Here is a 19,575-nt window from a genome sequence, read left to right on the forward strand (position 1 = left end):
CCAAAATCAATGTGAAAATCATTGTAAAATGAAAAATCCTACCTCTACCCAGGATTGAATTTGGGCCATTCCAGTCCGTAGTCTCGCTCCACTGACAGAGCCAAGATGGGTCTACATATTGTGAAGTTTCACAAATTCTGTGCATGGTAAATGATGCAATAATATGGGATGGGAAACACTGCAAGTAAAAGTACCAATCATCCAACCAAAATATTTTGGTATGGCTTTATTTTCAATGTTCGAACTTTGGATGCAATAATGAACAGTCACTAATAACAAATATCACAATACTTCTTTAAATACTATAAATATATTTTATAAGTCTTCAACATTCAAAGCTCAAACCAAAATAAAAAAAAAAAAATAAATTCATACTTTTTACATATTCCATCAGCAGTGAAGTTTTTGGTCACTGCTTGTCTGCAGCATAATGACTGATGAATCGTGCAGAAGGATCCTTCACATCTATCCATCGTGGCATCCAAAAGTATGGCACGAAATGGCTCTGTTCTGGAAAGCTCTTTTCAAAAACTTCCCTGAAAGAAATGCAGATTTTAATATGTTTAACTAGTTTTTATAAAGATACAACAGAAAATGCATATTTTTGCCATTTTCTATAAGTTCAATTCCTGAAGCAAACTAAGTAGTGTTGTATTTCATATAATGTCGTTAAAATATTGCAAGAAATTCTCGAAGACATACTATATGTTTGCCATGATTTTTGTTTCCATATTCTTTTACTGTCCAACACTAATGATCACTCTGTCTAGAAGTTTCTTTGCAAGATTAGAAAAGTTATAATGACTATACAACATGCATGTTGGACAGTGGCGGTGCGTCAATAAGAGCACAAGATCACGTGAACACCTTGTTTCCATTAATGCACGACTAGTTTTATTGTTTAATACCGTATTGGCGTAGTGGGGATGTATAATATCAGGATCCAGTATTTTAAACTTCCCGCATCTTGCATAAACTTCTTATGTAAACTTGGCAACATCCGTTCACGTACAAGCCGTGCTCTTTTCAAGAAGGTTACAGAAATTTCATGCATGCGCGGGAGAAAATTGTTGTCTTTCGCTGGCTGCTTATGACTCATCAAGAGCACAAAGCATTAAGTGAACAGTGAATCTATCCTACAGATGTCAGTTGCATCGATGCCTATCGTTTACGTGCTATATCTCGAGGAGAAAATTTAATTAGTCTATATTTCAGCCTGCAGGTGTCAGCACCTCACTGTCGGAACGTTTACTTTATGAGGATGTGTGTACAGTGCTGCTACGAGAGTGTAGTTTGTGAATTACTATACTTCAGTGTTGGCATAGTTTGGCTTTCAAACACGTGCTGGCTGAATGTGATGGTGGTATGAATTTAAATATCTGTATGGTGGTGTATATTATTTAAGAATAATATTTATTGGCATGTATTTATAGTAATCAATCTATGCAAATGGGATTACAGTACTGGTATAGGCTATAGCGTATCAGTGTGTTGTGAATCGAAATATATTACTGAACACACGCTTTTGTAAATAGTTTTATGTATTAATTTTTAACAAATGTAAACAATGAACTCTGTTCAAGTAATTTTGAAGAGTAAAGAACTGGGTAAACTGGCTTTCCAGGAAAAATTGGAAATAAAAAGACTGGGTTTCATTATTATTATTATTATTAATGTTTTTTGAATTTATATACGGTTTTTTTCGACAGTGAAACATTGGAATCATGACATTTCATATTAGGCTAAAAACATACGATGTCAAATTCTCTTCGATTTTGGAACACAAAATTGTGAACACACATAATATTTTATCACGAGCCGCCACTGATGTTGGATCAATGTTGTTACGTCTAACACACCTATGTAGCCCGATATTTTCACTTACATTTCACCTATATATTATATAGAATAAATCTGAATTTAACAATATATCCTATATTTTAAATTTAGCACTTTAATTCATTATGCTTCCAAGTGTAAAAATTATTACATATTTATAAGCATACAGAGAAATTACATGTCGAATACGAGCAGACTGTGAACATCTCAATTAATCTCGAACAAACTTATTTGACAGATCCATAAAAGAGTCGATAAACAGCAGCGGTAGTGATTGGACATGCCAGAACAGTAGTCAGTAGTGAAAAGTGATTACTGATTAGGCCTACACAGTAAGAAGGATAATGTATGGTTCTTAACTTTTAACATGAACTAATGTGAAGAAATTTGATAATCATGAGAATCGATACTGAAGTATACAGATCAAGAACAGGTGTTTTTAACAAAGATGAAATCGTTTGAAAAGGCAAGAAGGTGAAAGAGGTGAGGAATTAATATGGGGATTAGGAGTAATACCACCATGCCTGGTCAGCTCATGCAGGGGTTTGGGCCTGAATTAAGTAAGGCCTAGACTTACTCTGCATGAGACAACAGGAGGGGGCCTCAACCCCGACATAATACGTCCCAATGGTTGATAGAGGAAGTTCCTGTAGATATATAGGACAGGTGTGAATGAAGGCCCATTCACAATGAAAATTAAACATAACCGTAACATAAACACAGAAGTTTGCGCCCAGGCTTACCAAATGGGATCATTCACAATGGTTCACATAAGCATTGACATAAACATTACCGTAAGACGTTAACATGAAAGTTTGCGAACTCCAAACTTTCATGCTTATGCTTACGTGATTTGCAAACAGAACACAATCGTGGAGCGCTGAAGTATACGACAGAATATGAGGAAATGGCGTCGTTGTTATGTTTCCATGGTTACCAAGTATGTTTGCTGTTATGTTAATGTTCCCATCGTGAATGATGGCATGACTTCTTGATTTTACCGTAACGTTTATATTCTTAAGTTAACGCTTAAGTTATGTTTAATTTTCATTGTGAATGAGGCTTAAGGCTTAGCCAAATAAACTCCCACAGATCAACTGAGATGAAGAGGATGCTCAAAGGCAGGGGCGGCTTTTGGGGTAGTGCCAGTGTGCCATGGCACCACCAATGAAAGAAACAAAAATAATATCCTAGAAAGCAGTTGTAATAGTTTGTACATTTTATTCGTATTTCATTTGAACGAGCGCGAGCACATATCCGGACGCACTCTTGCAGCGTTTTTCCGAACGTTGGAGCCACTTCGCTGAGGCACTACCTGCGTCCATATAACACTGTACAAAAGGCTACTGCTTCTAGTTTATATGCGTTTCTTATGGCAGACTTTGAGACGAATTCAATTTGACTCAGTAGTTAATATTCTGCCCGCTAGAGCACAGTAATGCAGAAATTTCGCTAGATGGCAGGGTTGTTGGAGACGTTATTTGTCTATGAGTTAGAGTTCCACGCCAAATGTTAATGTAATGTTGCCAATTCAAAACTAATGCACATAACTTGCATTTGAATGTGTAAATTATTATCCATTTAGCTATATTGAACGCAGAGATAGTCATGGTTCTTTTTAGAAAGATAAATATTTTTTCATATTATGTAAAACTGTTTGTTAATGTTGTTTAATATTTGTTTTATTTTGCGGCAACTAAATATCGCTACACTGTTGCTATAGTATTGATGCCTCTGTTAACGATACATGAGATCTATGCAGGACATGAACATGTGTTATTCAGGCCGCTGCCTTGGATTCATCGGCCTGTTAAATAAAGTGCAAACGTGTTTGTTTATTATCTATGCCATTGTTTATCTCGTGTGTTTTTGCCAGTAATTTTACTAGTTATAAAAGTTATTTGTATTTGACTAACAATACTGTGAAAGTTTTGATTATCTGTATCTGTAAATTTCGTTATTAGTTTCGGAAATGTTATTGTAACTGTTACTAGATGCATTATTAACTGTACACCTGGTAAAATAGCTGGTTTAATTAATGTGTTTTATTTAATATAATGCAAATGTGAACTGCGATTATTAATTTCACTAGGGTAATTTGCGTACAACGTTTTTTCATTTTTGGCACCACCACCAGAATGTCTCACCGGCCGCCACTGCTCAACGGTAATGAAGGCAGAAGAGGAGACAAAAACTCCCAATGGCAGAAGGAATGGAAGAGGCACCTTATTTTAGAGAGGGGCAAACCAGGCTCCAAAGTCGTGGTGAAGACAGCTGGTTTAGGGGACGGAAACACCGATTAAAAATGACCTTGCCCTCCAGGTTGGAGGTTGGGCGTGCGGCTGACAACCCACCCTGTAAAATCAATACTGTTAGGAAACATAATGAGCCTCTGATTAAGGATGGAAAACATGGATATCAAACCCAGGAAAGACCAAGGACTAAAGATTTGTCATTCGCGACATGGAACATTCGTTCTCTATACATACCTGGGGCCATGAAGGAAATGAGTGACCAACTTTTGTCATATAAAGTAGATATATGTGTAGTACAAGAAATGAGATGGCCTGGCAATGGGGTAATACACAAACCCAAATATGCATTATTTTATAGTGGAAATAACTATAACAAACAAATTTGGAACTGGTTTTTATGTAAATAAATTAATCTATACAAATAATAAATCTGTAGCCGAAATTTTTCTGGTAATTTTCGATTTTCCAAAAATAATTGGTCCTAACATATATAATTAACCACCCTGAAACCGAAAATCGCATTTTTGAAATTTTTGTTTGTATGTCTGTCTGTATGTTTGTTACCTTTTCAGTTACAGTTTACATGAGGAAACCAATAAAAATGGTAAAATGATGGTCAATTTTGCTAATGGAAGGGATCTGGCTGTAGAAGGAACTTGGTTCAAACACAAAGACTCCACAAAAGAACTTGGAATTCACCGGACAAACAGACATTTAACCAAATCGATCATGTACTAGTGGACAGAAGACACAGTGCATCAATTAATGATGTTAGAAATTTAAGGGGTGTGGAGATAGGTTCTGATCACTATTTGGTAAGAGCCAAAGTGAGGGTTAAAATAAACAAACTTAATCCAACTAAAAAAGTGAAATGGTTTAATAAACTGGAGGATGAGGTAATAAATAAAACATATGCTACAAATGTAAAGGAAGGACTTAAAGGAGATGGAGGAAAATAGGAAAAATTCTCAGGAATTATGGAATCAAATTAAGAACTGCATCAATGATGCAGCGAAAAAAAGTATTGGGAAAGAAGGAATGAATGGTTTGATGAGGACTGTAAGGCAGTGCAGGATGAGAAAAAACTTAGCGTACAAGAAAATGATAGGAAGGTATACCAGAGCAAATGAAATGGAATATATGGAGAAAAGAAGAGAAGTAAACAAGTGTTTGAAAAGAAAAAAAAAAAAAAAAAAAAGAGGAATCATACAAGATGAACTCCATAATATAAACCAACAATACAACAACCATAATGTTAAGCAATTTTACAAGGAAGTCAATTTTTGTAGACGAGGATTTAAACTAGTGACGAAATTAATTAGAGACGCAGACCTGTACCATACTAGAAATATGAACATTATTTGCCATGACTTCATGCAGCCAGATTCATTTAATGATACTGCCATTTACATGAGTAACAAACTGTAAATGATAAATACTCCAATTATAGAATTGATCACTTAATGTAATGAACTACAACTGGGTCTGAGAAAATATTTATGTAAGTTCTGGGCTCATGAATAATAGAAAAGTTCTTAAGTACCTGTAGTACAAGGATTCTTTTGTGATTGGTGTGCAGTGTGGAAATCTTTTGGGTGCTTTCTCCAAAGCATCTTCGTTCAAACGAGAGTCCACTAACTCCTGAATCACTTGGAACAGAGACTTCTTTGCTGACGCCACTCCATCACTAATAAAATAACAACAGTGTGTCTGTGAAATTTAAAAACACAATTCAATTACATCCGTAAGTTTCATAACAAGAAAACAAACCTGTAGCTTCTGTGCTTCATGGTTTTACCTGAAAGCTTCCTTATGCCTCCACAGGATGGACTTAGGGAGAAGATCTGTGGAGTCAAATGCTGAGCGCAGCAAGTGCTTCTCTACGCCTCCCTGTGGCTGCCGCATTGCTGCTGGAAGTCCCAGGTAGTAGTTCGTAAACTGTAGGTCGAGGAATGGCACACGGAGCTCCAAACTACACAGACACATTTATTTTAATTTTTATTCTGGTAGTATGAACCCTATATGTTATCCTATTTGTTCTGTATAACAATAGAGCTTTGGAAGATGTAGAACCAGTTTTGAAAGAACGATATGCCAAAGAATTTCAAACAAATTTGGGTAGAATTCTTAAGGCTCAAATCTTGGCCCACTATTATTCTTGATTTACATTAATGATTTGCCTAAAGTAATTAAATATTCAAAATGTTTACTTTATGCTGATAATCTAAAGATATTTAAATCAATACAAAATATGTCCGATCTAGAATTACTACAAATTGTTATCAACAATATTTATCAATGGCTTTTAAATAATGGGTTAAACTTTAATACAAAAATGTTGTTATATGACTTATACAAGGACTACATCTTATTTAAGAGGCAATTATACATTGAACGATGAACCATTACAACAAATATATTGTGTAAAAGATCTCTGTGTAACTATTAATCATAATTTGACTTTTCATAATCACATATTTAATATAACAAATAATGCTTTAAAAAATCTGGGTTTTATTATTAGAAATTCAAAAACTTTACAGAACACTTCGACTTTGACACTCCTTTTTAATTGTCATGTTCGCGCTAAATTGGAATATGCCTCTGTAATTTGGTCACCCACTTGCAAATCACATAGTAATCAAATTGAAAAAATTCAAAAACGATTCCCTAGATATCTGTATTTTAGAAGATATCATTGTTCAGCCCTCCATAACAAAATTTCGTACAACAATCTACTTCCTGAATTTAATTTAATGTCTCTTGCCAGTCGTAGATTACTTGCTGAGCAAATTTTTTTATATAAAATATTCACAAACAATAACATTGTGACACACATATTTATACTACCTTAGTTACAAAATTAGATCACTCTTAATCTCCTGGTCCTTTAATCCCTCCATGTAGGAAATAACATATGCAGGAGAGCGCATAGTTTTTTAACTGACGTTAATTGAAAAAAATTCAAAAACGATTCCCTAGATATCTGTATTTTAGACGATATCATTGTTCAGCCCTCTATAACAAAATTTCGTACAACAATCTACTTGCTGAATTTAATTTAATGTCTCTTGTCAGTCGTAGATTACTTGCTGAACAACTTTTATTATATAAAATATTCAACGGTCTACTGGATAATAGCGAAATATTATCACAAATCCAGATTAACGCTAGAACATCACATTTAAGAAATCGTCAATTGTTATATTATAAAAAACCAAACACTTCATCACATAAAAATCCACCAGTGTTAAAAATGTGTTCAAATTTCAATGAAATATATAAAACATGGGATCTAGATTTCTGCATTTCTTACATGGAATACAAACATTTTCTTATTAATATACTGAAGGTGGTTGATTTTATATAATATTGCTATTTGTTACTCTGTAATTTGCCAATTATGGCTACATTTTACATTTTTGGCTATGATATCTATATTTAACTATTTTCCTTTCATTTATTTTATTTTGTATTTTTCATCTATATATATATATATATATATATATATATATATATATATATATATATATAACTTTTATTTTGGTAGTATCTATTTGTCTGTGTTTTTTTTCTTTCCTTTTCTCATTTTCCATTTTAATTTGTATTTACACTTGTATCTGTTTCATATCTTTTTTCATGTTATATATGTTTTTTTTTGTAAACGAATATTTGTACTGTCTATTGTAATTGGGGCTTTGCCCTGTTATAGGCATAAATAAATAAATAAATAAATAAATAAATAAATAAATAAATAAATAAATAAATATACAGGGTGAACCAAAAATCTGGAAGCATATATCTTCCATATGCTTGATTTTCGATTACTATAGGTGTTACTGGTATTTGTAAGACCAAATGCTCTACCAGTGACACATTCGATTCTAGCCCTCAGCTATCTCAAAAGCCGCCATTTTGGATAAAACTTTGAAATTTTAAAGGGAAAGGGGGTCATGTAGATACTCAAAATCATGTGAAATTTTCTGGGGAGGAAAAAAAAAAAATGGTGAAATCTGTTTTGAGATATCTTTAATCGTTTTCAAGCTATTTAAAGATAACTGTCATAATGACACAAACATTAGTTACTGCATCTACAGATATTTTGTAACATGGTACAGTACTAAGAAGGCTTTGTAAAAGGTATTTTTATGCAATTCTGGTAATTAACTTTTCCTGCTTTACTGTTTGGTTAACCTGTGACAGTTTCAATGCATTGTTGTGATTATACAAGGCTAAAGGTATATAAAACACTAGCTCGACCGGTCCTCACTTATGGTAGCGAGGCATGGACAATCAGAAAAGCTGATGAGCAAAGGCTGACGACAGCTGAAATGAGGTTCATGCGACGAACAGCGGGATGCTCTTTGCTGGAACACCGTAAAAATGTGGACATATTGCAGGAACTAAAAATGGATCCTATAGTTAATTTTGTTCAACAATATCGACTTCAGTGGAAAAAACATGTCGAAAGGATGGATCGCACACGATGGCCTAAACAGATTCTTCTTAAGTACCAAGAGGAAAGAGGAAATTGGGAAGACCACGCAAGCACTGGCATGAGACCGTAACAGATCCTGCAAGGTCTAATACGTGAGGGATATGATGATGATGATGATGATGATACAAATCTGGCTTTCAGGTAGTGGCGTTCTTTAAAGCAGGTTTGAATAATTTCAAGGAAAAATTGTTCCCCGGCCCCGGAACAATTTTTCCTTGAAATTATTCAAATTATTCATTGTTGTGATTATTTGAAGTTTTCCTATAACAAATTTCTTGATTTTCGTGATGCATTACCGAAAGGGGAAAGAATTGATATCATTCTTCATTCTGTAGGTACGTTAACAGAAGTACCACAATTCAAGTGACACAGAGTTTGTGTGCAGTCAAAGTTGGGTTTCTGGCGTCTTGTCAGTCCACTTGAGGTGTATGGATATAAAGGAAAAAATTGAGATGGTGTCAAGTGTAGTTCTTGGATAGCTCAGTTGGTAGAGCATTGGCGCATTAAGCCAATGGTTGCGGGATCAATACCCGAGCCTGGAACAATTTTTCCTTTGAAATTATTCAAGTCTGCTTCACAGGGAGCTATACCTGAAAGCCAGATTTGCATAATGATGGGAATTAATTCAGTAGCTTTTCCAAAACATACTATGAAATGTTTCATATAAAATCATTTGTATCTCGAAAAGAAAGCAAAAAACGAGCAAAACTGTATTGAACTTTTTTGTTTGAAATATCTCAAAGAAAAACACCTTGAAATTAATGACATTACTTACGTTCACCCTGTATATGGTAGTTTTCAATCATGTATATTGCACATTATTGTTTGCAGTCACCGTAATGTAAATCCTTTGTTCGACTAAGATCACAGCAAATTGTAGAAATCTGTAGGCCCACTGTCCTTGTGATATAGGCATCTTAAAGCATGTTAGCTGTTAATATCAATGTCGAAGTCAGTAAGCAAACATAGTCTCACTTCAAAACATGGGATTTGGTGTTTATTGAATTCTACAGCATTTTATTAACCTTTTCTGTTGAATTTGTGTAAGAAAAGTAAAAAGTAATGGATTTAATCATTTTTAATACATCAAAACAATGTGATAGTATTAAGGGATCATTTTTTCTGTGGCTAATACATATTTGTTCCAAGTTATACCTGAATAGTACATTATGCAACGAGCCTATAATGGTAGTAATTAAGGCGCGAGTTTCATAATTTTCATACGAGCGTCTTAATTACCATTATAGGCAAGTTTCATACGACTTTTTATGCTCGACCATATTTCTAACTTGAAATTATTCATAAGTATTCATGTTATTCTTATCTGACTGGGGAGCGGAACTGACCTTGTGCAATATCTCGTAAATTGTGAGATGTGCGCAGACGCGAAAGTAGTGATTTTTTCCGAGAAACAAATGTCACTGACCTTGATATAATCTAGAGAGTAAAATAAACATTGATCTTGATATAACCTTGAAATTGATTTAGAGATTGAAAAACGAGATGACAAATTGAATTGATTTTAATATTATTTACAATTAACGCTAATTATTATAGTAATAGAGCATAACCTTCTGCGACAGTATTGGATTTCCAGCCTCCGTGACGTTTCGCTAGTTGTCTTTCGATTGCATATCCGAGAATAATTGATACTTTTGCTTTCATATTGCTACAATGGTGTTTTATGATTGGTGGAACACCTGAACTTTAATGAATACGTGTACTTTAATAAGGTCCATTAAAGGGCTGCTACCAGGTGTATAATTACTACATTTCGGCATGGTCGAGCATAAAAGTTATTTATATGTGGCTTGTGGACGAAATAGTGGTGATATACGAAGCTTCACTGTGGAATGAAGTTTTCAAAACAGTCACATATTATCTATATTGTTGTGAAAAGGTTCTTAACAGCACCCTTACCTATGTGCAGCTGTGGTGCGGTCTGCTCGCAGACCATCAAATAAGTATATGTCCTTGAGCAAGCGCAGACTGTCTGCATGAGCAACATCTGCAGATGGAGCATCACGGAAGTAGATGTAGCCCTGGGCGACCTCGTCAGCACCTTCGCCACTAAATACCACTGTTGTGTCTGTGTTCTGCTTGATGTAGCGCGAGATCAGATACATTCCTGAAACAAGTGACACTTGGCACATTAATACGTCCAATTTTCTCTGACTTTGATTCTTGTTTGCCCTAATCTTTATTACAAAAGACAGTAAGAATGAATTTAAATGTTAGCAATACAGCCATTCCATTCTCATACGGTTAAAATATATTTTTAATGAATATTGAAATATTATTTGGTGGTGGCAGTTGTATAGGGTTTGGACTGTAAGTCTACTACAAATTATAATAGGGCATAACTTAAAACAATCTCCTTTTTGTCTCTCGTACAGAAACAAATGCTTGCATCAATAAAACTACTTAATGGTGCTAATGGAAACTTTTATATGCGAAGCTTACATTCCTGAAGATATCATATTAAATGTAAACCTTATTTTATTTAATGTCGTCTTTAAGTTTGCACATTATACCGGGATCATTTTTCTTTTTTCTGCATTGTTGTGCAGTATGTTATTCATATATCTCCAAGTGGCGGCCTGAACACCTGCAGGCTTCTAACACATGAGTACAAGCTGTTACAAAAGAAACATTACAGTGCTTCCATTCCTCAAATGAGGCAAAGAAATTCTTATACATTCAGAAATTTAAAATAAATATTATAGTCCAGACACATGATCTGAAGACATTAATTCGTCAATTTAAGCACAGAAACTTAATCATAAACAAATGCAAAAAAGATATTGTGAATTTTATTAGTAACAACAATGTAATTTATTCCTCACAACAATAATTCCTTTCTACAATTCGCCTTAAACGCTCTCGGCAACAATTGGAATTTTCACTCAACACAGTATTCGTTATAGCACTCCACTGACGACAATGACAATTTACTTGGACTAGTACGAACAACAATGAACTGTTAATCTTAACTAATATTTACAAAGCACTATTTACAAATCAGAACTATCAGTTCTCAGTTCACAGTTCTTCTATCTCAGTCACTGGAGTTCACAGTATCTCGAACCACAGACCTTCAGAGACAGTTCACTGTACTCGAACTCAGGTCCCTCCAACTGCGGTCCACTGCACTCGAACTCAGGTCCCTCCAACTGCGGTCCACTAACGCGAACTCAGGCCTTCGGATGCTGACGCAGATGCGGACGCACACTCGAGTCGAACTCCGGCACACAAGTCTGGCTTGCTTGCTCTGGCTTACTCACTGACTGAATAACTGAAAAACTCGAAACTGCTGTCGTTCCTTCGCGTCCGTAATTTATAACCACAGCGACGTAGCCTCGAAGGTTCCACGCGTCTCTAGAGATGGCACTCCAGAAAAATCCCGAGCCCTCTCCTCTCTACCAGCACCAGATGCGCGCGCACTCTCTCTCCACTCTCTCGCCGCGTTGGCCCTTTTCCCCTCTCCGCCGCGCGCCATCCCAAAGTGCTCCGCGCGATCTTCTCTCTTGCGGGACGCTGGTCGTGAGTTCGAATCTCACGTCGCTGTCACAATATTTTGCATTAAATATTTTCTAACATTAATAGAAAAAAAAAAGAGTTGAGACAAGTTTGGGGGGGGGGCAGTGCCACCCATGACCCTCCATAATTCCGCCTATGGTTTTATATATACACTTTTAACACTTATATAATCACTAAGCTACGGATTTATGCCTATATGCCTATTTTAATCCTTAACCTGAAGGTGCAAGATTTTAGGTTACATATCCATTTTATGGCATTGTGGGTATAATATGAGAATTCTATAGTGCCTATAATTGCCTATTTCACTAGTAAATGCATATTTGCTTAAAAATACCTAAAATTTGCCTAAATATCCGTATTATATATTATACTTGTATTTATCGATCATTCTATCAATACTTTTTTTAATCTGTAATTTGTTTCTTCTTTATCCAGCATAGGACAGTGATACAGAACTATCGATAATTCTGTGTGTTACGTTTTACTGCCACCAGAGTGCGGAGAAATCTTATAATTTAAAATCAACCAATAAGAAAAAAATGTATTTCGAAAGCCGCAAGAATCACTAGGGTAGTTGTTTTAAACTGTGTATCCGTTTTGTGAGTTGAGTTTTCTGCTGTAGTACGTGGAGATATGCCAAAGCAAAAGACATCAGAAGCACTGATAGGAAAATACATTGACAGTACAGCGTTCACACTGGTTTGGTCCCCAGCAGAGATTGAATCACTTAAGTATTGCCCCATCACTTCATGTGAAGCGGAAGGAAGTTTCTCTCAATTTAAGAACATACAGACAATAAACATCAGTTCTCATTACATTTTGAGGAATATTTAGTTATTCACTGCTATAATGACATTTCTATAAAAACTAGTGTATAATACTACGCTATGATCGTGTTAGCCATTAAGAATTAGAAATTGTTAGTGCCATTTTAAATGCCTATTTTGCCTGCCTATTTCAACTGTTTTTAGTGCCTAAAAATCCGCAGCTTGATAATAACACAGTAAAGAAGATAAAAAGTTAATCAGTGACAAGACTTAATTGGAAATGGTAGATTTAACTCACATTTCTAACACATATTTTCAACATATTAAACTTTTACGCTGGTATTTCGGAATTATCTTCGAATTGATGAAGACACATGTTTATGCACATTTGATATCTCTGGTATCTGATAATTTGCAGAAGAAAAATACGCATTATCAGAAGTGTATTTTGACACCTGTATTTCATACCAACATAAACATGAAACTTGAAAATACTGACTGGCCTACCGTGCTCTACGTAATTTTTCATTGTTGCATAGCATGAAATAGTGTCTGGCTGTCTGCTTGGCTGGTAAGCCGGTTGGCAAGACATGCTGCTGGCAACTCTACCACAGACTTTCACTTTTCAAGCCGCCTTGTTTGTGTCATTAAAAGCCTGACACAGAAGCTCACTTTTAAAATAATTTTATGGACAGACGTTATTGTTATTAAAACTAATGAGAAGAGTCAATTTTCACTATATTACTAATTAAAATTGCAAAAGCAATTTCACCGAGCAAGAATTTCCTGTCACCTGGAGATGGATTCATAAAACTGGGCACTCCAGGCAATGCCCGGAGATCTGGCAACCCTACTGCGGATATGAACTGACAATGAAGCTCTTTCTAACATTATTAATGTAATTCAATGTTACTGATTGTAAGTTGAAATATCGCCCCTTCCGATTTCATTGTCTAGTGGCTGAGTACTAGAAATATAATAACCAAACGTGAATGACAGACCCACATTCAGTTCACCCACAGGCCTAAAATTTTAAAGCAGAGATAACCATATAGCTAACTATGAACAGTGGAACAAATTTTGGTCGCTCAAATTCCTACTCATGGACAAACAGCAAAAAGCAAGTACGAGAGCTGAAATCCTAGACAAATGTGTCATGCAGACATTACTCTATGGCTGTCAAACGTGGTCCTTGACAGAAAAACAGAAAAAACAGCTACAGGTTTGTCAAAGGAGAATGGAAAGGAAGATCCTAAATGTTTCACTAAGAGACAGACTCAGAAACGAGGAAATAAGAAGGACAAAAATGCGTGATGTGGTAGAAAAGGCAGAAAACCTAAAATGGAAATGGGGTGGCCATGTAGCATGTATGGATCACCAGAAATGGACGAATCGCATCACAATGTGGGACCTGAGAGAAGGGCGATGGCAAGTGGGACGACAAAAAACCAGATGGGCGGACTACTTCAGAACCAGAGCGGGAAGTCAATGGTCGAGAGTGGCACGAGACAGATAAGTATGGAGGCAGCTGGCACCAAACATGAATCAACAAGCACCAGATAGGACAGAAAGTCAACGACAGTGAGTGTAATTCGTGTGAAGTGATATGAGGAAGTGTGGGGGATGAGTATGGTAGAAATGATCGAAGAGGGAAGTCAGGAACAGTGAAACGAAAAAATATCAGTAATATGACCAAGCTCAGTGCGGTTTTCGGCGTAATAGATCGACTATTGATCAGATTTTTTGTATTCGACAGATAATGGAGAAAAAATGGGAGTATAAGGCTACAGTACATCAGTTATTCATAGATTTCAAAAAGGCTTATGACTCGGTTAAGAGGGAAGTATTATATGATATTCTTATTGAATTTGGTATTCCCAAGAAACTAGTTCGATTAATTTAAATGTGTCTCAGTGAAACATACAGCAGAGTCCGTATAGGTCAGTTTCTATCTGATGCTTTTCCAATTCACTGCGGGCTAAAGCAGGGAGATGCACTATCACCTTTACTTTTTAACTTCGCGCTAGAATATGCCATTAGGAAAGTTCAGGATAATAGGCAGGGTTTGGAATTGAACGGGTTACATCAGCTTCTTGTCTATGCGGATGACGTGAATATGTTAGGAGAAAATACACAAATGATTAGGGAAAACACGGAAATTTTACTTGAAGCAAGTAGAGCGATCGGTTTGGAAGTAAATCCCGAAAAGACAAAGTATATGATTATGTCTCGTGACCAGAATATTGTACGAAATGGAAATATAAAAAGTGGAGATTTATCCTTCGAAGAGGTGGAAAAATTCAAATATCTTGGAGCAACAGTAACAAATATAAATGACACTCGGGAGGAAATTAAACGCAGAATAAATATGGGAAATGCGTGTTATTATTCGGTTGAGAAGCTCTTATCATCCAGTCTGCTGTCCAAAAATCTGAAAGTTAGAATTTATAAAACAGTTATATTACCGGTTCTTCTGTATGGTTGTGAACCTTGGACTCTCACTCTGAGAGAGGAACATAGGTTCAGGGTGTTTGAGAATAAGGTGCTAAGGAAAATATTTGGGGCTAAGCGGGATGAAGTTACAGGAGAATGGAGAAAGTTACACAACACAGAACTGCACGCATTGTATTCTTCACCTGACATAATTAGGAACATAAAATCGAGACGTTTGAGATGGGCAGGGCATGTAGCACGTATGGGCGAATCCAGAAATGCATATAGAGTGTTAGTTGGGAGACCGGAGGGAAAAAGACCTTTAGGGAGGCCGAGACGTAGATGGGAGGATAATATTAAAATGGATTTGAGGGAGGTGGGGTATGATGATAGAGACTGGATTAATCTTGCACAGGATAGGGACCGCTGGCGGGCTTATGTGAGGGCGGCAATGAACCTTCGGGTTCCTTAAAAGCCATTTGTAAGTAAGTAAGTAAGTAATATGACCAAGCTCCCAAGGACTCGCTCACCTTAGGAGTCTACTTATGAGCAATTCCCTGTGACAACAGGAGGCCCTAGCCCTTACGGGATGTGTACGGGCTAAATTTATTATTATTATATTATTATTATAAATTTATTATGAACAGTGAGGTAAAATGACAACACAACTCACCAATAGAGGCTCTGATGGTCGTTATGTCAGGAGTCTCAAGGTGATAAATCACCTTATCAAGTACACTTATAACGTCTTCTGGGGTAAAGCTCACTTCATGGTGCTCTGTTCCTATGTGCTGTGCCACTTGTCGAGCTGCCACGATGTCCGGACTGTCACCCATGCCAATGGCAAATGACTGCAACACAGGACCACAAGGTGAAAGCAGCGTAGCCTCTGAACAAACATTATTAGTAGCTGATAAGTAATCTCAAAGTATCAACATGTCGGAGACACAGTTTTGAGAGAAATGGCAAAATGGTCTAGGTTCAGTACAAACCTTTTAATTATTTATTAAAGTTAGGTTTCATTGTCAAATGTTGAACAGTTCTAACTATATACCGTATTTTCTCGAATAACCTGCGCCCTCGAAAAAGCCGCGCACCCCACTTCTGAAATATACAAGTATGTATTCATGACAAATTAAAAAGAATTAAACACAAATTCAATTCAGTTAACAATAAATAAATACTTTTTATCCTGGAACAGGACGGATTTCAAACCCATCTTTGATAATTTTAAGTTTTTCACTGCAAATAAAGCAGCCGTGGCAAAAATGTGATCGTGCGCCGAAGCCACTGTGTAACCTGCAACGTGCATAGCACCTATGGAGGGAAGCGGACACCCAAAGGGGAAGTGAAGCAACTGCCTGACTTATTAACGGATTTTCATTTTCCTTACGTCAAGCACTTAAATATAATTTTATACAGTACAAGGCTACAAACTAATGTTTAGTACGTGTAACGAAGAAAGAAATGAACAATAAATGAACAATATCACAACCAAAAATTAACTGTCTTCAGAATGTCTCTGCGACAGAGTTTCAAAATCAGGAATTATGTCACTTACTGCCAGTCGTAGTTGATCACGAAGGTATTTGTCTGTCAGTCGTGATCTAAATTTGGTTTTTACTATTTTCACTGTTGAAAATAATTTTTCACAAATGTAAGCTGTAGCGAACATGGCTTCATCAGAGCAAGCGAAAGAACGAAACTTCGGATATTTATTTTTTGACAAAGATTTGAAAGTTCAACATTTGTCAAGTCCTTACATCTAGCTTTCATTTGACATCACATTGTAAATCAGTGAGTTCAAATTGAAGAGCTAACCGCATTATTCGTACATCTGCCGAAAAAGGGTCGACATACAGAGATTATGATGATGATGATGATGATGATGATAATAATAATAATAATAATAATAATACTTAATCTTTTAATGTTTCATGAGTAACATGTAGTATAATGCCGTTTTATGTTATACTTGTGAACAAATCATACATTTAATATTCTCATCATATTGACAGCAAAAAAATGCGTCCTCCCATCCTACTTGGAACTTTCGTACATGGTTTCGAGAGAGACATATGCCACTCGCAGGTCAGAGACAAATACAAATGGAACGGAGTTTGACTCCAGTGAGTGAGAGGGTGGGTGTGGGGGTTGGGGAAGGTAGGAAGGAAGAGAAATGCACAGCTATCACTGCGATCCACAATGTCTCGCAAGTCATGTTCTCGCCACGGCTGAAGTAAAGGATCGTAATGTTAGATGTTTAGTGGTACTCATTTTTAGAACTGAAATATAAGCCGCACAAAGTATACACTTATCAGAATTGAACTTGATTCTGATTCTTGATACTGCTAATTCAAACGCCATTTAACATGTTAACAATATTAAAATACCCATACGCACCGACTTCCTGAAAACTTTAGGCATGCTCCCCCAAAATAATTTTCTATAACGCCACTGTGTAAGTGATTATACCCAATAGTCCAATGAGCTCTTAAACAACACGAACTGCTATGTCACTGCCACCACCCCCACTACTACTAATATTATCACCACCACTGCTATTACTAATACTGCAACTCGAAAATGTCTAAAGGGGAATTACCCAATTATGTAACACGGCAACAAATGCACTTTACATATGCTCCATCTTTTGCACCAAGATCATATTATTAGTTGTACAGCTAGAAGTGTCGTCATGACTGTTTGAGTCACTTAAGAAACTTCTTGCCCCAGCAACTAAAACTTACCCTAGTACAAACCCCAGTAATGCCGCATTTCGATTATTGTGACGTTTTGTTAAGTGACCTAAGTTCTGAACTGTCAGTCAAGTTACAGCAAGTTCAGAATATGTGCGTCAGATACATGTGCAACATCCGACGATATGATCACATATCACCATCCTTCACAAGTCTTTCGTGGCTCCGACTTAAAGAATGTAGAACTTTACACTCTTTGTCATTGCTCTTTCTGCACACCTCAACACCAAATTACCTTTCGTCTCGTTTCTCTTATCTATTAACCACGACGTAAATACCAGATCACTTATCTGTGGCGCGTTAAGTATACCTCTTCATAGAACATCTCGTTATTCATCATCTTTTACAGTATCCACCTCGCGACAATGGAATTCCCTGCGGAGAAGTATTAGGGGCTAAAGACAATAAATACTTTTAAAAACAGCTTAAAAGATAACCTTCTTAGCATTTCACTCCAATCATACTGACTTAAACTATCACTGACTACATTGTTACTCCTTCCTTTAGACATCATCCTGATAGTGCTGTATTTTCAAAATTGTCTCATAATAATCTCTTTCTATTATATAACATTATTTGAAATATATTAACATTCTATGTATTTTAGCTTAATTCTGCTACGTAGTTTGTATTTCAGTGTTTAATTAATAGGTCATAGTATTTTGTTGTTTAATTCGTAAATAACTCTTGTATACATGTAGCTCTCATCTAAATCAAATTGTTGAATTATTTGTAAGTTCATACATATGTATGTATACTTTTTCCTGGTTGAGTGGAAGAGAAGGTGTTACGGCCTTAACTCTGCCAGCTAAAATAAATCATTATTATTATTATTATTATTATTATTATTATTATTATAGCTTCATATATCCATACAAGACATCAAAGTATTTTTTCTACTTCTCATTATTTTATTGGCATGCCCAGCATGCTCTGATAAAATTTAAGGCATGCTCGAGTGATGAAGCATGCTCTAAGTTGGCACCTATGGAAATACCCATGCAGGAAAATAATAGCATACACTACCACCTTAGGAGTTCTGCAGGAGGCAAAACTGGGCAATGTTGCCAACTTCATTATGAATAAGCCGCCCACCTGTATATTTCGGAAAAAAAATGTGTGGGATATTCGAAAAAATGCGGTACCGGTAATTGGTATTCCTATATCATACTATGATCTTACAAAAGAATTTCGGTTATAGTCATCCTCAATTCTCGTTGTTTCTAGTAACCATCGTTTTTTGTCATATCAAACACTTGTACATTTCCGCTAAAAAAAAAAATCACACGATAATAATACAAAGAATTCTATTCTACCCCATTATCTCCTGGCTTAGTTGCCTGATGATGTCTTATTAGTGTCACTTATGAGGTTCAAACCTGTCTTCGGACAGTTGACTAAACAAGAATATATGTCCGAATGTTTTGTAATATTACGAACTTGTGACTAAGCTCGGATCTCAAGGACTCACAGTTGAAACA

The 19,575-nt window shown here is 36.0% G+C and overlaps 1 protein-coding gene across 4 annotated transcripts in view; it reads right to left on the reverse strand.

Annotated features, from left to right (window-relative positions):
• Positions 1-211: 211 nt before the first annotated feature.
• Positions 212-19,575, reverse strand: part of AsnS (asparagine synthetase) — a 39,117-nt gene continuing 19,753 nt past the window's right edge. For 3 of the 4 annotated variants that reach the window (XM_069834066.1, XM_069834067.1, XM_069834068.1), the window contains 5 exons: positions 16,009-16,186; positions 10,513-10,720; positions 5,893-6,066; positions 5,638-5,781; positions 212-536 (listed from right to left, as the gene is read on the reverse strand). In XM_069834066.1, coding sequence (XP_069690167.1) covers positions 410-536; positions 5,638-5,781; positions 5,893-6,066; positions 10,513-10,720; positions 16,009-16,186 — 831 coding nt within the window. In that variant the 3' untranslated portion in view covers positions 212-409. Of the gene's footprint in view, positions 537-5,637; positions 5,805-5,892; positions 6,067-10,512; positions 10,721-16,008; positions 16,187-19,575 lie in introns of all 4 variants that reach the window. The other variant, XR_011333678.1, reaches the window with a different exon arrangement.

This window comes from Periplaneta americana, chromosome 8 (genome assembly GCF_040183065.1).
Source record: "Periplaneta americana isolate PAMFEO1 chromosome 8, P.americana_PAMFEO1_priV1, whole genome shotgun sequence".
In the NCBI taxonomy this organism is placed as follows: Eukaryota; Metazoa; Arthropoda; class Insecta; order Blattodea; family Blattidae; genus Periplaneta; species Periplaneta americana.